General features: G+C 55.2%; 1 protein-coding gene across 4 annotated transcripts in view; it reads left to right on the top strand.

The window, feature by feature from the left end:
* The window catches only part of TTLL1 (TTL family tubulin polyglutamylase complex subunit L1), a 30560-nt gene extending 6385 nt beyond the window's left edge, over positions 1 to 24175 (top strand). For 3 of the 4 annotated variants that reach the window (XM_008540540.2, XM_070600381.1, XM_070600382.1), the window contains 9 exons: positions 1381 to 1497; positions 7944 to 8152; positions 8880 to 9060; positions 9911 to 10045; positions 10669 to 10777; positions 14330 to 14473; positions 17472 to 17558; positions 19490 to 19653; positions 23895 to 24175. In XM_008540540.2, coding sequence (XP_008538762.1) covers positions 1385 to 1497; positions 7944 to 8152; positions 8880 to 9060; positions 9911 to 10045; positions 10669 to 10777; positions 14330 to 14473; positions 17472 to 17558; positions 19490 to 19653; positions 23895 to 24024 — 1272 coding nt within the window. In that variant the 5' untranslated portion in view covers positions 1381 to 1384 and the 3' untranslated portion in view covers positions 24025 to 24175. Of the gene's footprint in view, positions 1 to 1380; positions 1498 to 4387; positions 4481 to 7943; positions 8153 to 8879; positions 9061 to 9910; positions 10046 to 10668; positions 10778 to 14329; positions 14474 to 17471; positions 17559 to 19489; positions 19654 to 23894 lie in introns of all 4 variants that reach the window. The other variant, XM_070600383.1, reaches the window with a different exon arrangement.
* The last annotated feature ends 303 nt before the right edge of the window (positions 24176 to 24478 follow it).

The following is a 24478-nucleotide window of genomic DNA, read 5'->3' as shown; positions in this document are numbered from 1 at the left end:
TTCCCTCTCCTGAGGAGGGTGTGCATGGGTCATCCCCACATCCCACGCCTTTTCTGACCTATCAAGCTGCCCCAAAAGGGAAGCTATGCCCATCCACAGAGGAGGCGCCTCCATCTGCAAATGGCCCTCAGGTCCCCTGGCTTCCAAGCTGGTTGGCGCGGGAGCCTTCAGATGAAATTGCATACTGATGCTACCATATGTAAGCTGCTCTGGCTGGAGCTGGGCTGGGGGCCTGGGATCCCACGCTACCCGCCCGAGCCGTTTGGAAACCAGACTTTTCATAGCAGGAAACTAAGGTCCAGAGAGGTCAGGTAACTTGCTCGACATCACACGTGGTTCTGACAGGCCTGGGACTGCAGCCAGTCTGCCTGCATTGAGCATGTTGCAGGCCAGACACCGTGCTAGGCGAGGGGCACGAGGCAGTGAGGAAGGAAGCCAGCTCCACCCTGAAGCAGGGGCAGGGCTGCAGGGGTGCCGAGGAGCTGCACGCCCGGTCTGGGGAGTCGGGGTTTTGTGGAGGAAGGGACATTCCTTCGCTGGCAGATAGATGAATGGGCAGTAACTTAGCCAGGCAGCGAGGGAGGGGGAGAGCGGCAGGCCGAGACCCAGCATATGCCAAGGCCCTGAGGTGGAAGAGAGCAGAAAAGGCCAGTGTGGCAAGAACAGAGCAGGTGAAGGAGAAGGCGGCATTAAGATGTACCTGGAGAAGCAGGTGAGGGCCAGGGGTCTGCGTATTTCAGGTGCACTGGGGAGCCACGGAGGTCATTAAACAGGGGAGTGAGGTGGTCAGATAAACGCTTAAAAATCACCCACACTGACAGAGAGTGCAGCGACGTGGGGAGAAGGCAGGGAGGTAGGCGTTCCTGGGGGAGGGGCCCACGTGGGGACAGGTATGCCTGCCCACCCAGCGGAAGTCAGCTCCAGAGTCCCCCCTCAGAGCCAGCTGCCCCCGGCCCTTGGAGCTCCAGGTGCCTCCCTGCTGTGGCTCCTGTCACAGTTGCGATTAAACAGAACCTGGGGCTTATTTCATTGCTGCCTTTCTGTCCCACTCCACCAGGATTTCTCAGTCTTGGCACAACTGACATTTTGCACTGGATGTTTGGTCCCGGGGGACCCTCCTGTACGTTGTAGGGTGTTGAGCAGCGTCCCTGGCCTCTGCACACTGGGTGCCAGAAGCATCCCCCATCCCGGGTGGTGACAAACGAAATGCGTCCGGATGTTGCCAGTGTCCCCTGGGGGCGGTCTGCCCCGGCTGAGACCACTGCGGGGAGTGTGTGGAGCTGGGGTGAGGGTGGAAGCTCGCACGTCTGGAGGATTCCTTTGGGATGGGGGGAGTTGGTTGTGGAAGTTTCAGAGCTCTGCTAAGCTGATCTCTTCCAGGATTATGGCAGGAAAAGTGAAATGGGTCACTGACATCGAGAAGTCGGTGCTGATAAATAACTTTGAGAAGAGAGGATGGGTCCAAGTGACAGAAAACGAGGACTGGAATTTTTACTGGTGAGTACAAAGAGCCACATTCAATTGTTTCCCTGAAGCCTGTTCGTGGGTGGTGTTATTTCTAGCACCAGAGTGCAGACTGCACCTGTGCAGGCCTGCGTGCCCCGAGGTAGGTCGGGGTCTCCAGGCCGTCGTGTGCCTCCCGTGACACGTTTTTCATCCCAGGGCACTTTGTGAGCACAAGCCGAGCCAGCCCTCGGTTCGCATCCTTGTGGAGTGTTCCGGCGCTGCTGTTTGTCAGCCTTGGGGAGAAGTCCGGGCATGTTTCCGCACAGCCGAGGGGGCATAGCACTGTGGGAATTTGGGGGGAACCAGAGCCCACCCCTCCCCCCAGTCACGTTCGTCACAGTCAGTTCCGTGCTGGGAAGCGCACTGTGCAGAGGGCTCTGTGCCTCCTTTCGCTTCCCTCTGGTATGCCGAGGGTGCTCATTAGACTAAATAGAAAACAACTGGAAAGTGAGTTAGACGAGGAAAAGAGAAGCGGTGTTCTGGCATTGGCTCCACCCGGCCAAGAACCTGGGAGTCTTAGACTCCTCTCCCCGCCCCGCCTCCCCCACTTCATCCGGATGAGGTCCTGGGTCCAGGCCTGGTCTGCTCCCTCCCTCGGGGTGACAGTCATAGCATCTGAAGGGGTCCCTGCCTCAGGGCAGCCTCCGCCTTCCGGCAGGGTTACCTGTCAAGACGTAAATCTGCTCGCTGCCTCTGCCATCCCAGACCCTCTGCAGCTCCTGGGCCCAGAGCGTTGCAGTGAATCTTTGGGGTGGGGCGTCTGGTGTGGGAGCACATCAGGGTCTCTGGGGGCTTTTTCACCCTGCACATCTCCCCCGCTGCCTAAGACTCACTCTCCCTGCTGCTGCCCTGAGAGATGTCCCGGCCTCTGTCCAGCCCACTCCCCCCAAGCAGCAGGCTGCACACTCTCCCCCGTTGACCTGCTGAGACCTTATTGCTTCTGCACCTCCGTACGTGCTGTGCTTTCTGCCCCCTCCCAGCCCATCCTGGGGAGACGCAGGGCATCCAGGGGCTGGGTGTCCAGGCCCTGGAGCAAGAGTCATGCTGGGTGGCACCCCCGAGCTCCTCCACCGCCGTCTGGGTGGCCGTTAGCAGAGGACTTGAGCTCTGTTTGCAAATACGCTTGTCAGAGGTCTGAGTGAGTCAGTGTAGCATGGGGCTTGGAGCAGTGCCCGGCATGGGGTGGGCACTCAGTGATGAGCGTGTGCCGTTGCCGCCCGTTGTGCACCAGCACGCGTGCTGCCTGACCCGGAAGCCGCCTGTGGCTCTCGCAGGCTCCCGGACTGCTTTATTGGGGTGCCACGCAGCACGTGCTGGGTGCCACGATTAGTGACTTCCCCGCCTGTCCCTCCTTACGTGCTCCTGTGAGCCCTTGTGAGTGAGGACCGTGCCTGGCTTGTCTCAGCAGCCCCAGCGCCCAACGCAGCCCAGCATAGCGTGGACAGCACCTAGCTTCCGTCTCCAGCAGGAGAGGAGGGAGCCCCTTGCTTTGCTCCCAGCGGCAGTTAGAGTTCCCTACGCTTGAACCACAACTGATTTCTCGCCAGGAGCAGGAATGCCGCTGGGGAGAGCGTTTATGGAGAAATCCAGCACCGGTATATGGTTTGGCGTTGAGTTTATGTTCTTACACCTCAGAGGTCAAATGAAATAATTTATCCAGATCCCTGTTTCATAAGAGCTCTGCAAGAAAAGGCTGGATAAGCAGTGTTTTGGGAGCTGGCGCGGTGGCGCAGCAGTTAAGTGTGCACGTTCCACTTTGGCGGCCTGGGGTTCGTGGGTTCGGATCCCGGGTGCGGACATGGCACCGCTTGGCAGGCCATGCTGTGGCAGGCATCCCACATATAAAATGGAGGAAGATGGGCATAGATGTTAGCTCAGGGCCAGTCCTCCTCAGCAAAAAAGAGGAGGATTGGCGGCAGATGTTAGCTCAGGGCTAATCTTCCTCAAAAGAAAAAAGACAATGTTTTGTACTTATCACTTTGCATCCCCAGCTCTGTGCCACGGGCTCAGCAGATGCTCAGTTCTGTTGGCTTCTCTGAGTAGGTGATCAGTGGTCAGCGAAGGAGTGGAGTGCTCTCTTCTTCATGCCAAATAAGAAGCATTTTGGAGCTGTTCTTTCTGCCGCTCTCTTTTTTTTTTTGGTGAGGAAGATTGGCCCTAAGCTAACATCTGTAGCAGTCTGTCTCTATTTTGTATGTGGGGTGCCTGCCACAGCATGGCTTGATGAGTGGTATGTAGGTCCTCACCCAGGATCCGAACTGGCGAACCCCGGGCCACCGAGTGGAGCATGAACTTAACCACTACACCACTGGGCTGGCCCCTGGAGCTATTCTTAACAAAAGAGAGACAATGAGAGAGGGAAGAAAAGAGCTAAGCAGTATAATAACTTTGGATAGTTGATATCTTAAGAGCTCCTGTTTTTTTTTTTTTAAAGATTTTATTTTTTTTTCCTTTTTCTCCCCAAAGCCCCCCGGTACATAGTTGTATATTCTTCGTTGTGGGTCCTTTCTAGTTGTGGCATGTGGGACCTTGCCTCAGCGTGGTTTGATGAGCAGTGCCATGTCCGTGCCCAGGATTCGAACCAACGAAACACTGGGCCGCCTGCAGCCGAGCGCGCGAACTTGGCCACGGGGCCAGCCCCAAGAGCTCCTGTTTTAAGCACTAAACGTTACTGTCAGTTCTTAAGAAATAGGTTAGGGTAAGATATTAGAAACAACTAAATGTTCACCATTTTGGGAGAGTAAATACGTAACTGATGGAGCCATTAAAATAATTGCAATGAATATACAGCAGTTCAGAAAATTGTATGACAGTAAATATGAGAAAAAGCATGTTATGAAATTGAATTTGTGTTCTGTGCAAAAATTCTGTGCGAAAACAGCCTGCATCTGGGCAGGAAGGAGAAGCAACGAGAAACGCGAGAACAATGGCTGTGCTAGAGCGGGTGGCTTCGTTGTCTGTTGCCAAATTGATGGTGAGTTTTGAACACTACAAAACTTAGGGGCGTCAAACGGCGTTTTTTATGAGTGGTTTCGTGGGTTTGGCTGGGTGGTTCTTTTGGCCTAACAAGACTTAGCTGACACTACCTGGGCTCGTGCAGGCATCTGCTGTCAGCTGGCGGGTCAGCTGGGCCCCGCTGGTCTAGGAGGCCCTCGGCTAGGACGGCAGGGGCTTCTGCCCACAGATCCCTCCCGTCCCTCCCGCCGAGGAGCCTGGGCTTGTTCTCTGGGGGTGGCAGGGTCCAAGGGGGAGGGTGGCAGCTCCCAAGGCCTTTCGGGGCCAGTCTCAGAAGTGGCCCACATCACGTCTGCCGCATTCTTTTTGGCCCAAGCAAGGCATCAGGTGCGCCCCAATTCAAGGAGAAATAGATTTCACCTCCTGGTGGGAGTGGCTACAAAATGACGTGGGATGGAAACAAGAAGGGTGGGGAATTGGGACCATTTTAGAGTCAGTCTGCCCAGTAGGTGGATGTTTATTCATTGGAAGGGTCCCTTGTTTCTTGGAGAAATGACGGTGCCAGGCCTCAGGAAGAAATACACGCACAAGGTGAGCTTGGAACACCTTGTCACACTTGAGAGCAGGGACGTTGTCGAGGACTGCTGGAGTCACCTTAATACGACTCAGGAGACGACTTGGAGGGCTCCTTCTGCCCCAGACGGGGACAGTTTGAGCTTCCGTGGGAATACTTGTAACAGATTGAAACTCATCAAATATGTCTGAATCTGTGAGTTCATAAAAATGCAACAAAACAAAACAAAACCCACTCACAATTTGTGGCACGTTAAAATGGCCACAAAGTTTTAAACACTACTCCCCTGTAGAAATGGAGTCTTTGTCCCCTCCCCTTGAATTTGGGTGCCTCTGTGACTGCTTTGACCTGTGGAATATGGTGAAACTGATACGTGTGTGGCCCAGGCCTTAAGAAACTAGCAGCTTCCATCTCCTCTGTGGGAACCGTCTCCAGGAGCCACGAGCCGCTGTGTGAGCAGCCGGACTCTCCCGGGACTGTTTGCTGTGTGTAGGCCTGTGCAGGGAGGGGCAGCTGCCCCCAGCCTTCCGGCCATGCCCACCAGGGTGCCAGAGGGGAATGAAGCCTTTTTGGACCCTCCAGACCAGCCCATCTGCCAGCTGAATGCCACCCAGTGACCTCAGTCACGCCACTTGGAGCAGAAGAACGCTCAGCCGAGCCCTTCCCAAATTCTTGACCCACAAAACCATGAGATAGAATAAAATGGTTGTCTTAAGTGGGGTAATTATTTTGTGGTAATAGGTCCCAGAACACAACGTGTCACACATCTGAGAATGGTAGGGATCAGCTCCTTATTTCAATGATAAACTGGTAAGTAAATGAAAGAATCTAGCATTTTATTCAGTCTTTCCTGTATAAACTATTTTTCGGGTTATCTAAATTGTTGATGAAGGGAAATTTCTCCTTGTAGAAATATTCCCGCTCATAAATGAAGGAGGAATGAAAAAGAATATCACCATTTTGCAACCCCTAACGAAATAAGGGTCTAGGTCTGTCAGGTGTGGGAGCCGCTGGCCACGGGCTCCTGCGTGCTTCGCTGTGCCGCTCCCGCGGGGCTGTGCCGTCCAGTGAAATGCACGCCACGTTTTGAGGACTTAGCATGAAGAAGCAAGTGTAAAGTTACACATTACTAACTTCCATATTGATTATATGTTGAAATGATAATATTTTGGACATATTGGATTAAATAAGCGCTATTAAAATTATTTTCACCTATTTTAACTTTTTTTGTTTTGATTTAATGTGGCTGCTGGGAAATTCAGAGTTACCTATGTGGCTCTCGGTTGTGGGTCGCATCATATTTCTCATCTATGACTGACCAGCTGCAGGTGCCTGCTGGTGTCAGTACACGCCGCCCAGGACGCAGCCCTGCCCAGAAATTGACCTGCAGCTCCTGCCGCCTCTGGGCCTGCCTCACAGGTTACAGGAAGTCGGGGGAGCCCAGAGCCCGGGAGAACCTACAGGACAGATGACCCAAGGTCTTCAGCAAAAAAAAGCTTAAAAAAAAAAAGAAGAGCGGGAGAATGTGTAGATTAGAAGAGATGTGAGGGAGAACAATTAATCGGGAGTTCCGGCCTTTATTTGCACCAGCTGTAAAAAATATTTATTAGGGAAATCTGAACTCTGACTAGCATTTGATGATTTCAGGAGTTACTGCTACTTTTTTTCAGTTGTGGTAACAGTATGAAAGAGGATATCGTACAATATAAAAAGGAAGCCCAGGGGCCGGCCCCGCGGCCGAGTGGTTGAGTTCTCACGCTCTGCTGCGGTGGCCTGGGGTTTCACTGGTTCGGATCCTGAGTGTGGACATGGCACCACTCGTCAGGCCGCGCTGAGGCGGCGTCCCACATGCCACAACTAGAAGGACCTACAACTAGAATATACAACTATGTACTGGGGGGATTTGGGGAGAAAAAGCAGGGAAAAATAATAATAACAATTAAAAAAAGGAAGCCTTAACTGTTAGAGATCCTTACAGGGATTTTTTGGAAGAGATGACGCACTGTCTGGGAATTGCTTGAGGGTAAGCCAGTGCTGTGGGGAGCAGGTGGGGTACAGACACGACAAGCCTGGCTGCGTGGTGACAGCTGTTGAAGTGGGGTAATGGGGTTCTGGTACACTTTTCTCTCTACTTTTGCATGTGGTTGAGCTTTTCCAAAATAGTAAAAAAAATTAATAATAATCCCTGTCTTCTCATGACCATGGAGTGAAAAGAAGCCCTGTGGTCGGTGGGGTGGGATGGGGGTGGGGCGGGGTGGGGACTGGGGAGTGAGAGGCCACATGACGACCCGCCTTGTTTTGTGACTCTGGCTCCTTTGCTGATGCCAGCCTTCCGTCCTTCCTGCTCCTTCCCCGCCTCTGGAACTGGCGAGGAGGGATAGGTGTGGCAGGGAGACTGGCCTCCTTAGAGGATTGGAGCATTTCTCTTACAACTCCCCCTTTCCATGGGGTGCAGCCAGTTCAGCTGGCCTGTCACAGGTCTCTCTAGGAATGTGAGCTGTGGACTCAGGGCCCGGGAATGACCTTGTGATTTTGGTTTTAAGGGGTCTTTGTCCTTCCTGACTTTGGGTGCAAATACTGTGTAAATGAGTTTCCTGACTTCAGAGTCTGAAGGAGGCTGTCTTTCATTAGTTTGTTATCAACAATCAGTGGTGTCACTGATGAATAAACATTGAGCATTTACTGTGCCAGAGAGTGAAACTGTTCAGGGTACAGAATCAAAACCGCCTGTGTCTCAGAGGGTTCAGGTCACAGCCGGTCACGGGACACCATCCTGCACCAGGAGCTGGGGGAACAGGTCAGCTCTGAGGGAGCGCGCTTCCGGGTCGAGAGTCCCCTGGGCTTTGACGAGCGCTGCCACCACGTGGACATACTCTGAGCTGTCCTCTTGCTCATCCTTTTCTTTCAGGATGAGTGTGCAAACCATCCGAAATGTTTTTAGTGTCGAAACGGGCTATCGGCTCTCCGACGATCAAATAGTCAACCATTTTCCGAACCACTACGAACTGACACGGAAGGATCTGATGGTGAAGAATATTAAAAGATACAGGAAGGAGCTGGAGAAAGAAGGCAGTCCCCTGGCAGAAAAAGATGAAAATGGGAAATACCTCTATCTGGGTTTGTGCCTCTTTCACTGGCCTCAAGTTTTAAGTAAATAGTTGAGTTTTTTACGTCAGTGGCACGAGGCACCAAGATGGCGACTGTTGGCTCTGGTGGGTGGGAGTCTGTGCAAGTTGTGGCGGGCACCTCGTTCATTCCGAGTGTCTCCAGAATGGGGGGGCCTCAAGCTTGGAATCTGTTTCCATGAGTGCCTTGGGAATGTGCTGCCTGCATGTGAGGGACAGACTGTCCTCGGGGCTCAGCATGGGGGGAACACAGCCTGAGCTACGAACTGCCACAAAGGATCATTACTGTGTCTGGTGATATGCAGGGAGAAGGCTGTGTCCCTGTTCCATCGTGTCCATGTCACCAGTTCCACGGGACCGGTGACAGTCCCATCTGGACTGTCGGATAGTTTCAGAATCCCTTTACATACCTGAGAAAAATCATATAACCCACCTCTCTAGGCCTCAGTTTCCTTGTCTGATAAATGGGAATGATGATAGTGCCTAGCCGGCAGGTCGGTGTGGGGATTAGGTGGTGCCGACCTGTCAAGTGCTGAGCACAAGGGTAGGAAAGCTCCCTTGTTGTGCAGGAATTGAACGACAGAGGTCCTTTTCTGGTAGATGCTGGGTTGGGGGTGGGGGGCAGTGAAGCCGGCCCCTGAAAAGGTGGTAGCCGTGTTTTTCTGTTCATGGCCGCTGGTGGGCTGGCTCACCGTTGTCCCCTCTGCTGTCCCTTTCAGACTTTGTTCCGGTCACCTATATGCTGCCTGCCGACTACAACCTGTTCGTGGAGGAGTTCAGGAAGAGCCCCTCCAGCACCTGGATCATGAAACCTTGCGGCAAAGCCCAGGGAAAGGGCATCTTTCTGATCAACAAGCTCTCGCAGATCAAAAAGTGGTCCCGGGACAGCAAGACATCTTCGTAAGTGTGGGGAGCCACCCACCCCGTGTGCCTCCTAGCTGATAGCTTCACGCCGTCCGTCAGTCTTTGGGCCGAGGACTGGGTGGCCCTCGCTTGCTCTTAGGTGTACGTCGCTGTCGCGTGGCAGCAGGGCAAGGCCGTGTGGCTACAGTAGTGGCCCAGCTGTAGACTCTCCCCGAGGGGAGCGGCAGAGGGAAGTGGTGGTCGAGCAGCGTAAGGTCCAGGAGCCGGGAGCCTCGGGCGCCCTTTGTTCCGAAAGCTGGTGTGAGGCCCAGCCAGTCCTGGTGTTTCTGAGGCCCAGAAGCACCTGCTTAAGACCTGGGCCCAGGGTGCCTGCGTTTGAATCCCTGTCTGACACTTACTGTCTGAGTAGGTTTTGTTGTGTAGACTCTTAGATGCCTCATCTGGGTAGACTTGGGACACTAATAGCACCACCCGCATGGTGCGGGGCGCAGGTGAGGTGGGCACGGACCGAGTTAATCTGCGCGGATCACCAGTCAGCATGCGCGGCCAGCAGTCGGAGCAGCGCTGGGCGCCGGTCAGGCCAAGTCTCCCCCGGGGTTTGGAGGCTGTGATCCTTGCCCTGTGAGGAGTGGCAGGTGGAGTGTGTTTACGTCAGATGGCAGGTGCTAGGCCCCGGGGGTTCAGGCCCGGGGAGCACTTCCTTGCTGGGTTCCCAGGAGCTGCTGGCTCTGTCACCAGGGTGGGGGCTCCTCCCCCCGGATGCTCCTCACCCTCGTTTTCTCCCTGATGAGCCCGCCGCTCACTTAACCCGAGGCGAGGAGCTCATCCCCAGCCGACTCAGCACCTTTGGTCTTGCATCTGATCTTGACCGTGTCTGCCGCGTCAGGTTCGTGTCCCAGTCCACCAAGGAAGCCTACGTGATCTCTCTCTACATTAACAACCCCCTACTCATCGGCGGGAGGAAGTTCGACCTGCGCCTGTACGTGCTGGTGTCCACGTACCGCCCGCTGCGCTGCTACATGTAAGAGCCCCGGAGTGCTGTTTCCTTTCCTCAGACTGTGCTGTGCCATGACCCTTGGTGCTCCCCAGCACCACGAGGGTCAGCGAAGCACTCCGCACATGGGGTGCCTGGCGCATGGTGGTGTTGAGCGGTTAACCTTGGTGCTAGCGTCACTCTTGTAAATAAAAGCAGCTCTTCTAACCTTGCCAACGTGTTCGGTGGAAGAAGCCAGACAGAGAAGGCCACACACGGTATCATTCTGTTTATGTGAAATGCCCGGAATAGGCAAATCTCTGGAGACAGGAAGTAGATTGGTGTTTGCCCGGCACTGGGGTTGGGGAGCGACTGCTGGTTGTCACCGGGTTTCTTTTGGGGGTAACCCAAATGTTGTAGAATTGATTGTGGTAATGGTGGCCCGACTCTGTGAATATACCAAAAACCGCTGAGTCGTATACTTTAGGGGGGTGAGTTATGTGGCATCTGAATGTTATCTTAATAAAGCTATTATTAAAAAATCCATTAAAAAAGTTAAAAAGCAGCTCTTTTAAAAGTTTAAAACAAAAAAAGCAGCTCTTTTTCGAGAACCAGGTGCTGGACGTTTGTGCTTCTCCCCCGGGTGTGACGGCGTCTGAATCCCCACCCAGGTACAAGCTCGGCTTCTGCCGCTTCTGCACCGTCAAGTACACGCCAAGCACCAGCGAGCTGGACAACATGTTCGTCCACCTCACCAACGTCGCCATCCAGAAACACGGGGTGAGCGTCTCCTCTCGCTGGAGCCCGAGGTCGGGGGCTGATCTTCCGGCTTTCTTTCTTCTGTGTTTGCAGAGGGCAGGGTGGGCACGGGAGTGACGGTAAAGATACTCTGGCCCTGATGAGGAGTGGGGGCTCTAGTACCGGGTGTGGTGTCCTGGGGTGGAGGTAGGGGTGTGGGTGGGGCATGTGGACAAAGAAAGCCCCACGTTCAAGTCCTGCCTTTCTAGTTCTGTGGCCTTGGGCAAGTTAATTTGACTCTCAGAGCCTCAGTTTCTCCATTTGTAGAAGGAGATAATATTGTGACCATATAGGGTTGTTGGGAGGACTACACGAGAGGACTCATGCTTCGTCATTCATTCGCTCAGCAGACCCTCACTGAGTCCCTGCTTTGGTTGCTCCCGTGCTAAGTGCTGGGGCTGCGTGATGGGCAAAGACTACCTTGGTCCCTGCGCTCGTGGGGCCTGGAGACTATGGGGGGAAGACGCTCATCAAATAATCACACTGATGATTTGTATGAGTGTGTGTAATTGCAAACTGAGATGCGTGCTGTGCAGGTAGGAATGCACATCTGGAAGAGCGTGGGATGATGGAGGGGGTCCCCTGGTCCAGGTGGTGGCAGAAGGCTTCTGTGCAGAAGTGGTACTTGAGCAGAGACCTGAAGTATGAACGGGGTTACCCAGGTGGAGGTGGGAAGGAGCGTTCTAGCGGAGAGTATGGCGGGTGCCACGGCCCTGTGGCAGGAAGGAGCATTGCAGGAGGTGGAAGAAGGTCAGGGTGGCTGGAGCCCCTAGAGCGAGGGTGGTGGAGTGAGAGGTGCCTGGAGACGCTAGCGAGGGCCAGTCCACGGGACATTTGTCGGTTCTGTGCAGGCTTTGGGGCTTTGATCTAATCCTAACTAGACAAGTTCCAAAGGTCTCATTTCTTTATGAAAGACTCTTCTATTTGGGTCTTGGTTGAATGGAGGCCTTGAGTACCATGGTCTTTGTAATAATTTGAGTAGAGAGTAAATATTGATAGAAAACAAGCTTTTCTGAGTAACCTACTGAAGGGTTTGGTCAGACCAGCCTGGACTCAGCCTCTCATCCATCACGTACCCTCTCTGTGACTTCAGCAAGTCACCCGGCCTCCCTGGCCCTCCTCGTCTGCAAACGGGAGCACTGGTGTTTACCTTGCTGGTCATGAGATGACAGTGGCTGCCATTTACTGAGGGCCACAGCTGTCTTCTGTGTGAGGCCAACCCCGGTTCACCTGCCCGTCAGGTTTTCCTGAGAGGAAACTGAGAGAGCATCATTGTCACATTTAAGGTTAGAGGAGAAAGGATGACCCAGCCCAGACTTTATTCATAAGAATCGGGAAAGTGATCCTTTAGGTTACGCAGCACGAAACTTGCCAGCTGTTTAGAGAAAGCTGAGTGGTGACGTCAGACCCTTTGTAGCCAAGTGGCATGTTGAGTGAAGTCTCGGCATGGGTGGGAAGTGGCAGTGACAGACCTTGAGTCCACCTGGTGTCCCTGAGGACAGTGCAGAGTACGTTAGCCTGCCAAGACCCTTTGACCTGGGCCGCCAGACTGACCTTGGGAGGGTTCCGTCTGATGGGGCTTCTCAGGCCACCAGTCAGCTGGGTCTGTTTCCGTCAGTAAGGAACAGAAGCCGTTTTCTAGAAATCCACCGAAGGAGCGAGCAAAAGGCGGCAGTTAAGCTTGCTGTCTCCATGTTGCGGTAGAAGAGGCAGGACTGTCCTCATTGGTCCTACTTGTAACTGCTTCTCCGTTTGCTGTGAGAAGGGGCTTACTCCGAGAAACCGAAGTTTGAACCGTGAGTGAAAGAAAGCTTCACGTGCCTCTAATTGAGAACTGCGGAAAGAGCAGGAGTCGTGTTGAAGCCTGAAATGCTGTGGAGCAGCCGACGGCTGTGGGTGCAGTCTGGGCCTGGTGGAGCGCCGCCCCGCGCCCGGGGGCAGAGCCCAGGGGATGCAGCGCTGCCCTGCCCTCGGGAAGCTCAGAGGCAGCAGGGGAGGCAACAGCAGAGGACTCGGTCCTGCAGTGGGGGTGCAGCAGGGGTCGGGCGCGGCCCAGGAGGCAGGGCGGGTCCTGACTGCCGAGGGTTTCCCGGCAGCAGAGGACACGGCTTCAGCGGGCAGAGAAAGGGGTGGAAGGAGCAGGCTGCATCCCAGAATGGGCGATGTTTGCAGACTGATTTGCTAGAACGTTTTGAAATAAATCTGATAAAATAATGTTCCACAGGCCGCACAGCAGGAGATGTTTACTTGCTTTTTATACCTAAGACGGTGCGTAAGATGGTGTTTGGCCTTGGTGTATACTTTTTGTAAGTAAACATGAGCTTCTCTTGATAGTAAAGCGCACCTGTGACTGGAAAAAGGAAGGTTTCTGGGGGCAGTTAACCTGGTTTTTCCTGTAACTTCTGATGGTCCTTTGATCAGGGTTATAAACACTGAGTTATTTGAGAGTACATTTGAGGTGAACAAGCTCGAGCACCTCATCTTTTAAGGTATTTAAGTAAAAATTGATATGTAAAAGGAATTTGTCTCTGACCTTGAAAAGGTATTTTTGAAAAATATGGTTCATTTCTCTGTTTTTGTATGAAATCAGTCAGCTTTGAGTCAGTGGCGTGTGTTTGCTATTAGGCTGGTTCGTTTTAGTTCACAGTTCTCAACTTTCTACTTAGAAAATGGAATCCCAGTCCCGTAACATTCTCATACACCTCAGCATCTTCCGGCTTCTTGCCTCCGGAAGAGGCAGTGAGTGGAGGATTAATGTTCAAGGACAGAGAGGTAGAAAGAGCAGTGCACTGGTGTCACAAAACCTGGGCTCGGGTCCCAGCTCCAGCACAGCTGGGATGGAAGATGGGCAAGTGACGTGACGCCCCCCCCCCCCCCCACCGCCACCGAGCCTACATCTTCTTACCTGAGGCTGGGACGTGGACCCGAGGCTGGGACGGTATGAGGGGGGTCACGTGCCTGGCACAGGGTCTCAGCTCGGCTTCTCTAGGAAGCAGACTCGGAGGCAGAGATGAGTGTGCAGGTTTATGGGGGCTCCATGCTAGGAGCACACGGGGAGGGGGACGCAGCTATGGCAGAGGCCCCAGGCGACACCAGGGCCCTCTGGAGCTGGGTGGCCCTGCAGAGCCATCAGATGGAGGCAGGGGCTGATAGCCTGACATCAACCTGTCACAGGCTGTGGGCTGCCTGGGGAGGGTGCAGCCTTGGAACAGGTGGCTCCCTTTAGTCAAGGGCAGCTCCCTGAGGAGTCTTAGTTGGAAGAATGAGTGCCTGGGTCTTGAAGGAGCTCTGGGTGGCGCTCCGCAGCAGGCGCTGCAGAGTATGAATTATTAATTGTGAGAATCCGACAGAGCTGAGTATTTGAAAAACATGTACGTGTAGGAGGCCCAACCTCCCTGGGGCAGGGGCCTGTCTGCGTTGTTGCTGGGGGCCAGCCCCACAGGAGAGGCACGCGGGAAATGTTCAAGCATGAAGGGCAAGGGCTGGATTCCTCAGGGTGCATTGCCTGGGCCCCCGCCCCCTTTCCATTCCCAGGAGGACTACAACCACATCCATGGGGGCAAGTGGACAGTGAACAACCTGCGGCTCTACCTGGAGAGCACCCGTGGCAAGGAGGTGACCAGCAAGCTGTTTGACGAGATCCACTGGATCATCGTGCAGTCGCTGAAGGCCGTGGCGGTGAGTTCCAGCAGCACGAGGGGAGAGGGCCAGGAGCCCGGAGCTGAGAGCGAAGCAGAAAGCACAAAGCCGATGAGTGTTTGGGAGTTGGGGGTGCTTGTTGCTCTTTTGCTAAAAATACCTGTTTTCACGGTCTCACCTCCTCCTTGTCTGCCAGAGGCCGAGGCAGTTTCAGGAGAGAGGGCCCGGCTTCTAGCCAGGTGCTGCCCAGGGTCGCCGGGAGCTGGGCCCGCTGCGGAGAGGCAGAGCCCTCTTGACGTCCTCGTCTGCTCTTCTGTGCCCTTGACTCGATGATGCACGTTTTGGCGTGAGCTGCCGTTTTGCAGATGGACGCTCAGCTGCCCCCTTGTCTGTGGACAGTAGGGGCTGCACAGGTCCTCCCCTCCTTTTAGCCCTAGTCTCAGCTCTGTCGCCGGGCTGTAGTTTTGTCTGGTGTGTCTTACTGTTCCGAGGCAGGTGTGCATCTGTTCTCGAGGTAAAGGAAAGGCATCAGCCCTTGGGCACCAGAGTGCAGGCGCCTTCTCAGTGCTTCCTTGAGTGTTCGCCACCCAATGACTCAAGCGAAACGGAGGCTCAGGCCCTGGGGAGAGGACGTGGAGGGGCAGGCGTCGGGCCCAGGCCTGCTGAGGGGGCTCCTAACAGACAGCCCCCGGGCAGGACCTGAGGACACATGGCCTGGGCCCAGACAGTCAGTGACACGTCCCCGTGGAGTGTGTGTGTGTGTGTGTGTGTGGGGGGGTGCTTCCCATTCTTTTAACAAAGGTGCTTTCTCAAACTTCAAAAACTTAAAGAATCACCACCAAGGCGAAACAAAAAACCAAGGCCGGACTGCCATGGGTGTCCCCCACACTCGGAGCTGAGGGCCGTGACAAAAGCTTCACTCCACAGAGTCAGAAATGTGTGATATTGTTGCTCAGGAGTAAGTGTGATGTGGGTTTGGCGGCGTGGAGATGCAAGTGAAAATATTTACATGAAACCCTCTCAGTGGCAGCTAAAGGCCCTCCTCCCAGTTCCACCTTTGGAAACGCCCACTTAAACTGATTCCCCCGTATGTGTGTGGAAAGCTTTGTGGAATCAGCTGTGTAAAGAAAATTACAGACAGAGGGAGGTGCCACTTCTGGCGGCGTCTTGACTTTCCTGTGTCTCGAGTTGAGGCTCTTCCCCTTTCACAGAGTGCCCCGTCAGCTCTGCATGCTTTCGTTCCCAGGGAGGATTTGAAGGGAAAAACCCCAGGATCTAGTTAATCCAGTTAACTGGACATACGGCTTAGGGGCTGCATTTCATGTGTCTGACCCCACAGAGGCCACCTGTGCCTCGATGGCTTGTGGGGGTCTCGGTGGGGAGTGAGCAAGGCGTTCTGGGCTCAGGTGAGATTTCAAGCTGGGCCTCGCCATGTGCCGACTGGCGACTTTGCACCAGAGCCTCTACTCTCGGCTTCTCAGCGGCCTCCTCTGTGGCTTGGGGATCTTGATGCCCGTGTCACAGGGTGGTTGTGTGAACACGCTGTGCAGAGGTTAGCTGAAGGTGGGAGAGGTAAATGCCGGCGTCTGTCGACACGTGATCCTGGGCATCTTCGTGCCTGGTCGACCCAGCTCTTCCCCCCTTCCTGGCCCGCTTTAGTTTGCCCTGTGTTGGCAGAGCTTTGAGAAATCTTCGGCTATTTAATCAAGAAAAGCTGTGTTCTGGCCCCAGCTCTCGCCTGTCGCACGGCTGGGTCCTCTGGCAGGTGCCTCTGAACATCTGTCTCCTCCTGGACCTCAGCCTCCGGGGCTGAGAAGCTGCTGGATTTCTAGGGCTCCGAGGGTATTGGGAGCAGAAATTTATTTATTTAGTTTTTATTCACTTAGCAAATATTCAGGCACCCTGTTTCTACCAGGCCTTCCGAGAATCTAGGGGAGAGGCGGGCAGGGGAGCAGGTGCCTGCAGCCACGCGTGGGGTGGGCTGGAGCGGGACGGGAGGGTGCTCCACGTGGGAGGGCCCGGGCCCAGAACACGGGGCAGGATGGGGGAGCAGGGAGCCAGAGGGCTGGGGCCGGTGGAGTTTGGGGTGACAGAATGGTTAGCGACCTCCTGAGCAGCAGAGGCTTCCTGGGAGAGTGTCATGTGTGCGCTGGCTGGGGTTGGGACACCAGGCTTTTAGTGAGAGTGCGATTCCATAAACCACGTGATGAAACAGCGCCCCAACCCCGGTCTGGTTTCCCCCCTCAGGGAGTGAGAGGGCTGGACTGGGCCAGCTCCCCTTAGGAGTTTCCAGCTCTACATCCAGTGTTTTAAGTAGAGTCCGCATGCCGCTGGCACATAAGAACGCCTCACTGTCGTGTCTGTGTCGTCCCTCACTGTGGGGTGCACAAGAATCCTGGGAGCATTGGAACTGCTGCTTGCTGGGCCTCTCCCGCAGGTTTTAATCAGGCAGCCTGGGTAGGCCCGGGAATCTGCATTGTAAGCAAGTGGCTGGTGGGTTTATGCACTTAGAGAACAGTTTATGAAATGGAATTGAAAATTTAAAAGAAAATACAAAAATTTTATGTAAAGGGATTGACTCTGTCACAGAGAACAGAGGTTCATAATCTGGCAGCCCACGTGCCAAGGGCCTGAGAAGGGACCAGCAGCCTGGCGGACGGGTGTGCATTTATGATGAGGCTGCACAGCCCCTCACCTCCAGGTCCCAGGCTGGGGGCTGGACTCTGTCCACCCGAGGACAGTCCCGTGCTGATGAAGACATTCACGGCTGGTCATCCAGCCCCTGATGCATGAGGGCTGGAGACCCAGTGGCGCTTCATCAGTGCCCTTTCCAGGACCGAGGAGCTTCCCCTGAGCCCTGGAAGAGGCACAGAGGAAGGAAGGGAGGAAGTGTTGGGCTGGAGGTTGGCAGCCACTGGTCCTAAAAGCGAGATGCAGCCTGTCCCAACCGTGAGGGGGTCCCACTGCTATAACATCCTGTGTGTCAGAGACATTGGTCTCGGCTGGGCTGCATGACCGCGGGTCCCTCTCTCCGCAGCCGGTGATGAACAACGACAAGCACTGCTTCGAGTGCTACGGCTACGACATCATCATAGACGACAAGCTGAAGCCCTGGCTGATTGAGGTAACGTCCCCACCGCCCTCCTGCTGCCCCGCCCTGCTGCCGCTCCGCAGGCCCCCTGTCCTCTGGCCGGGCGGCAGGGCTGGGGCAGAGGAGTTTCTGAAATGTGACCCGGACAGACGTTCAGGTTTAACAGTTGGCTGATGGTTCAAAAATGAGCACCCTCCCCGGCTCTCACCTCTGGTGAGCCCAGCCCCCAGAGCAGGAGCCGTCTCCCTCTCCCACAGAGGATGCCCCGGGGCTCCAGGGTGCTTCCGGCGAGTCTGTGCCCCAGAGCCCCTGCCCTGCTCTCCTGGGGGATATTGTTCCCACTCAGGAAAGGGGCTCACAGACCCAGAACCCCTTGGGAAGCGGTGGCACACTGTCCAGAGATAAGGGACGTTATCTTCTTTGGATGAAGGTAGAGTTTGGAAGTGGATTCATCTACCTGTTTCAAGGCATAGATGGAATGTAGTGGTGGCTGTTCTAGAAACAGCCAGGTGTCCTTTCCTGGCGACAAGCCACATGACACTGCCTCAGTGACAGTGGGCGCCGCCACACCCGTCTGAGGCCCGGCCGCGGAGCCCCCCGTAGGGGTCACGCTGCCTTGCTCTGCAGCCAGGAGGAGAACTCAGGCTCTGTGGGGCCACAGGGTCGGGCTGGCTGTGGGGATGAAGGCCGGTTTGGCCGGTTCGCCTCCCTGCGTGTGCCTCTGAGCACCGTCTTCTGACCACGCTCACGCAGAGGTGCACGGCTCGGGCTCTTTAGCTTGGTCCCAGTTCAAGAAGGGAAAGCTGGGTCTCAAGAGCAGCTCGTAGTGAGAGGTCCCTTGTACAGAAGGTCACTGGGAACCCCTTCAGGAAACTCTGGGGAGCCAGCTTGTCAGAGAGCGAGCTGTGCTCTGTCACAGTGTTTTCCAGGTTACTGACGTGTCGTCCTGCCGGAGGTGTGGGTGCAGGGCGTAGGCAGGTACACATATAGAGGGCGACCCACAGATGGCTATAGAAGATTCTTGTTTTCTTTTCTTCCATCTTAAAGAGAGTGATTTGAATGGAAGCCAAGCTTTCCTTGGTGAGCTAGGGCCTTAATTGTGAGCAATGGTTCTCACGTCGTAACAGATCTTATTTTAGCAGATTCGTGATAGGAATTTCGGTGTCATGATATACTGCACTGGTAATTTCAAGGGCACCTGAGGTCCACACAGCCCTGTCACTGTTCACATTAGAGACCCTGCTGGCAGCATACAGCCTGGCTGTTTGGGAGAAAGCTGGGCGGCGTGCACACTGGCTGCCTGCTCTCCCACGGCCTAGAGAACGGCTCAGCACAGTCCGTCACCGGTGCCCGAAACAGAGAAAACAGGAGCTGCCCTGGGGCCTGCGGGGCTCTCCACGGGGTACATGTCTACGTTTTAACATGTGGATTTGGGTGACATCACTCAGCTCCTCTGGGGCCTTAGGAGACTAACTTCCCACTTATTGGATGGGTTCCTCATTTGGGTCAGAATATTGCTTTCTTGGTGAGGTATTACTGTCTTGGCCAAAAAGGGGCCCATTACCTTTTCCTTCAGCCCCACGGTGCTGCCAGGTCAGGGGCATTTGGTTCCCTGATTCCAGCAAAGCTCTGGGCAGCTTGTGGTCCTTAGGACAGAGCTGCTCACCCAGGTGGACACTGAAATTATGTTTGTGATGTACGTTGACCTGGGATTATTGTTTGTGTGATGACTGATTGGAGATCCTAATCCTAATCCTGTCTTTAAATATTGTTTATATTTCCTCTAAGAGCTCGTAAATGTAGATCACACAATGCTTGCTGAAGGTATTAAATATTAACGAACAGTTTGAATTGACAGCTCCACCCAGAGTACGTGGGAGGCAGCATTTTCTCCCGCAGTGCATGTTTTCCCTCCAACGGAATACGTGTCCCAAGTGAAGGATGTGGTGTCTTTCCTCTCATAGGTTAATGCGTCCCCATCCCTCACCTCCAGCACCGCCAACGATCGGATCCTCAAGTACAACCTGATTAACGACACCCTCAATATTGCGGTCCCCAATGGCGAAATTCCAGACTGTAAATGGAACAAGTCACCCCCAAAGGAAGTTCTTGGCAATTATGAAATTCTGTAAGTGTGTGTGTGGCTGTGCTGTTGTCCTTGTGTGTTTCAGATTGGGGGTACCAAGGCCCAACGTGGATTTTTCTGGCTGTATGCGGACTCTCCTTATTTGAGCAGAGTATTTCATTTATTCATGATGTTATGGGACAGATTGTGTTGCAGCAGGAAAGCGTTTGGGCGCTAAACCAGGCCTTTGTCTCGTCTTCTGCTATGTTAATGTAAATGTTAGGAAGCACTCTCTCCGTGCCAGGCCCAGGCGAAGGCGCAGCAGGAGAGGTACATGACTTCTCTTCACCCACACTGCCTGCTTCTGTAAAAGTAAAGATGTGCGTTTCACTTAACAGTTTAAAAAAACAAAGGGCAGAGTAGTGAACTTTGCACACACAGATCCCAGGCTCACAGCTGTAGGTGCTGCTGGCCTGGGGACTGGAGCTTCAGAGCCCACACTTGGCCTCCTCACCCGCCTCTGCTGTGTGCGGTGTTGATGCACGGGGAGGGTGGGAGGTGAATTCCCAAGGGAAGCGTGCACCGCCTCCATGCAGCACTTGGGGCCTCCAAGGGCCTTGGCTGTGAACTTCAAGTGCCACCAGCCAGCATGGTTGATTGTTTTCTCCAGCCACGTCCAGCTGCGCGGGCTGGGCACAGAGTAGGCAGAGGGGTAGAAGTGACCGGGGCTGGGGGCTGCCAGGCAGGGAGGAAGGCAAGAGAGAAGGGCGGGGAGGGAGAGAGAGGGCAGAGGCGACTGCAGGTCCCAGCCGGCGAGGGTTGTTGGGGTCGGGTACTAGGGAACGAGCGGGGAAGAGAAGGGCAGAGGCCAGAGTGAGGTTTGCGCTCGAGGCGACACAGGGGTGCGGTCCCTGAACATGACACAGCCAGGTGCTGTGGGAATGGGGCTGAGCTGGGGTGGAGGCCAAGGTCATTGGGGCATATAGGGCAATAGGTCAGGGAATTGGGGGTCTCGTCTGTTTGGTCATCGCTGTTACTGGCAACAGTGAGCCAGGAGCCTGAGTCTTAAGGAATTAGGGGCAGTGACCTGAGGATTAGAGGTGGCCTACAAGGCAGGGTAAGCGTGGTGGATTCTGCTGACCTGGGCTGGGCAAAAGCTGAGAGGTTTTGGAGAGAGGCCCCTCCAGGCCTAGGGGCATGATGGGTGGAGAGAAAACAGCCCACTCGAGGGGCTGCAGGGGAAGCAGCGTCTTCAGGGAGAGACGGGTTTCAGAGCAGGAGGGTGACGATGTGGGGGACGTGGGCAGTGCTGACAGTGGACGGAGAGTTCCGAGTGTGCAGAGGAAGTCTGGGGGCAGGGTCAGATGGGGGCATGTCCAGAGCCTCTCGGGGTTGGCAGTATGGGAGGTGCAGGGTGACATGAGGGTGACGGATGTCACCTGTGATGAAGGACCTCATGGGCTCAGTCCTGATGGCCCATCATATGGATGGGCTGTGTGTGTGGAGGAGGGCTGGGGGGCTCTGCGGAGAGGGAGTCCTGCCAGGAGCATGAGTGTCCCGGGGGGCTCTTCATCCAGCCAGGGTGGCAGGGAGGCTGGACTGCTAGGCCTGCGTGGGGCCCTTTGCCCGTCAGCCAGGGCCTCCTTGAGGGAACGGGGCAGACACTCCATTTCCAGTTCAAGATGCAGAGGTCAGAAGCCTCACAACGTTCAGTTGAAGAACACAAAGGTGACCCCCATGCCCCAAATCCACTCGGCCACCCTCTCCCCACTCCTGTAAGTGAGGAGGGCTCCAGTGCCGAGCTGAGAGTTGCTGAGTGCTTCCTTTTAAAACTTGCTCCTGGGGGGCCGGCTCGTGGCCGAGGGGTTAGGTTCGCGCGCTACGCTTTGGCGGCCCAGGGTTTTGCCGGTTCGGATCCTGGGCGCAGACATGGCACTGCTCGTCAGCCGTGCTGAGGTGGCATCCCGCATAGCAGAGCCAGAAGGATCTACAACCAGAATATACAACTGTGTACTGGGGGGCTTTGGGGAGAAGAAGTAAAAAAAACATTGGCAACAGATGTTAGCTCAGGTGCCAATCTTAAAAAAAAAACCCTCGCTCCCCCAGTGCTTCCAGTTACCTCACAGTCAGGAGGCCCGTTTTGACTTCCAGCTGTGGCCTCTGGCAGCAGTGGGTCGTGGCGCGCTGCCCTGTCCCCCTGCGTGCTGGACACTCCGTGTGCTGCTGAGCGCCCACCGCAGCCCCTCGGTGCACGGCAGGAAGCCAGGGTGCAAGTTAACTTGCCCAAGATCACGCTGCTGGCACTGGCCCCCAGATATAGGTGCTCTTGCTGCTGCCCGAGCTGGCCTCGGACCCACAGGCCTAGCTCTCTGTGCCTGCCCCCCAGGGCCCAGCTCTGAAGGTGCTGGCTGTACGTGTACAGCCTTCCAAAGAGTCCTGTTCCGAACCCTGACGGCCGTGGATTCTGCCTGTCAGATCCCGGGAGAAAAGCCTGCTGGACTCCGAAGGGCCCTGAGAAGAGCTGTCCTGTCTCTGGTTCACCTCCACGTTAGCTCCATCAGTGGCCAGACCGTCCCTGGGAACAGCCCATCCCAATGCCACCCGCTTGCCAAATGCTCATTTCTGTCTGTTGTGTTTTTAAGCTGCACAGACCAGCACGAATGCTCAGTCAACCTGTATGTGGTTCTTCCCTCCACTCATTCAGCAGATTCTTAGCCACAGCCACCCCCCAAGCGAGGTGCTGGCAGCAGCTGTGAACCTGAGGGGGGAGTTGCCCCAGCCCTTCCGTCAGCGATGCAGACACGCGACAGACAGTGGAGTGATGACATGTGCATGGGGAGTCCGGGGGCTCTGGCAGTCCCTGGAGGAGGGGAGGGGATGGGGGGCTTCCTGGGAGGACCCCCCACAGGCAGAACCTGCAGTGTCCCTGAGGAGTCCTCCGTCCGGCGTCGCATCTCCTTATGGAGATGTGTTGTCGCCTTAACATGCCCTCCTCCTCCTTCCCCCCATCCCCGCCCCCCTCCTCTCGTGGAGGGAAGCCCTGTAGTGTCTGCCACATGGTGACAGCCAGCCGGCCGGCGCCTCCCTCCCCTTGCCTTCCAGTCCCCTGTCTGCCACCAGAAGCACAAGGCAGAGAATATGTTCTTCAGCCTCCGAAGTTTCTAACCCACGCCACACTCAACCCGCAGATTCCGATTCTGGGAATGAGCCTGTAACAGAAACAGACACCCTTTCCCAGAAGTCGGCAAAGTTCAGCTGATGCAACGTGACTGAGCATCTTAGTGCCCATTGCGTCTGATATAAATGTCAGTGTGAGGAGGGTCCTCAGTTGGCGCGTGGCCAGCAAGTGACACCTCTGAACGCGCTTCAGTAGGAACGGACACACTTTTCACACTCCTCCCATCTGCAGCGCGCAGAGTTCTGGATTAGGAATCCCAAATCCTGGGTTTTAATCCCTCCTCTGCCACCGCCAGCTGTGTGAGCTTAGGACACTGAGTAAACCTCTCTGAGATCCAGTTTGCTCAGATCAGAAGGGGTTGGTCGTGATGCCCGCTGCTCTGAGTCAGGAGGATGATGCGAAGTCACTGAGGGTTTGGAGCCTGCATGGTGCCAGGGCCTGCAACAGGGTGTGTGGCATTTCACCACCCTCTTGGGACCTGTAGGAGGGGCCCCACTGCCTTGAGAAAGGCCAGGATGTTCCCAGATGCCATAACCAACCCGTCAGGGCGCCGAGGTTCCAGCCCAGTTCTTGCCGATGCAGAAGCCCAGGCTCTTTCCACACAGGCCTGATGCATAGGTCAGTGGGAGGGGCAGGTGGTCACGGCTGCTGGAGGCTGGCACAGGCCTGCCTTGTGAGTGAGCTGCTTCGCCTCCCCGGGCCTGGCCCCCTCCTGGGCAGGTCACTCAGGCCCCACTCCCTGTCTGAAATAGGCTTAGTCATACCTGCCCGCAGATGCTGTGTTAGTATTTCCAGACATCAGTCCTCTCCCTCAACAGCCTGGTGTCTCATTCGTGTTTCCTTTGGGGTCTTAGCCATATTCCATCTGGTGGCTTGCATAAAATGTCAACTCCAGGGCCTGGGGACTGTCCACATAACAATGTAACAAGGTTGTACTCATATGCTCTGTGGCCTGGGGTGGTGTTTGGTGGGCTGCCAAGGCCACGTGGTGGACAGGCAGGCTGGAGGCGTGTAGAGTGGGGGCCAGGCTGCTTCTCTGGGTGACGTGGGGTTTGTCACGCCGCAGCCCAGTGGCCGTGCTTGGCACTGCTGCTGCAGAATCCTGGGGACGTTGCTCTGTTTCTAGGTACGACGAAGAGCTGGCGCAGGGTGACGGGGCTGACCGAGAGCTGAGAAGTCGTCCGGGCCAGTCGCTAGGACCCAAAGGGGGCCGATCGAGAGACTCGGGAAGAACCGTCCTCACAACCTGGAAGTGACCTCCAGCGAGAGCAGAAGACTCCACCTGGGCCCCTGCCGAAACCTCTCACGCACCCGGGCCCTTGCTGCAGACCTGTTTTGAAATTTCCCTTTTCTAGAGCTTTTTCCTTTAAGCCCTGTAAATAATAAAGGACTTCTTTGGAAGGTGAAGGAGTCTATTCCTGGGAACAAACTGCCTATTTCTCCTTTACTCACAGACTCAGGATACTCCTGAGACCAGACTGGGGATGTTTCCAAGCAATTCTGGGATCCCCAGCTGGTGCTGGTGTCCTACGAGTCTGACTCTCTTCCTGGAGAGGGCATCAGAGCCCCAGGTTAAGGGCTCAGTCCCGCGAGACTGCCCCCACTCCCACCGCTTCAGACGCCAATCACAAGTCCAGCTTGTCCCCTGTGCTTCTGACCTACCTGCTGTGACCCAGGGGTTCCCACGTCCCCTCCTGGACTCCCTCCTTC

Source organism: Equus przewalskii, chromosome 29, assembly GCF_037783145.1.
Source record: "Equus przewalskii isolate Varuska chromosome 29, EquPr2, whole genome shotgun sequence".
Taxonomy (NCBI): domain Eukaryota; kingdom Metazoa; phylum Chordata; class Mammalia; order Perissodactyla; family Equidae; genus Equus; species Equus przewalskii.
The sequence above is the reverse complement of the archived record's forward strand: the minus strand, read 5'-3'. Positions and strand labels throughout refer to the sequence as shown.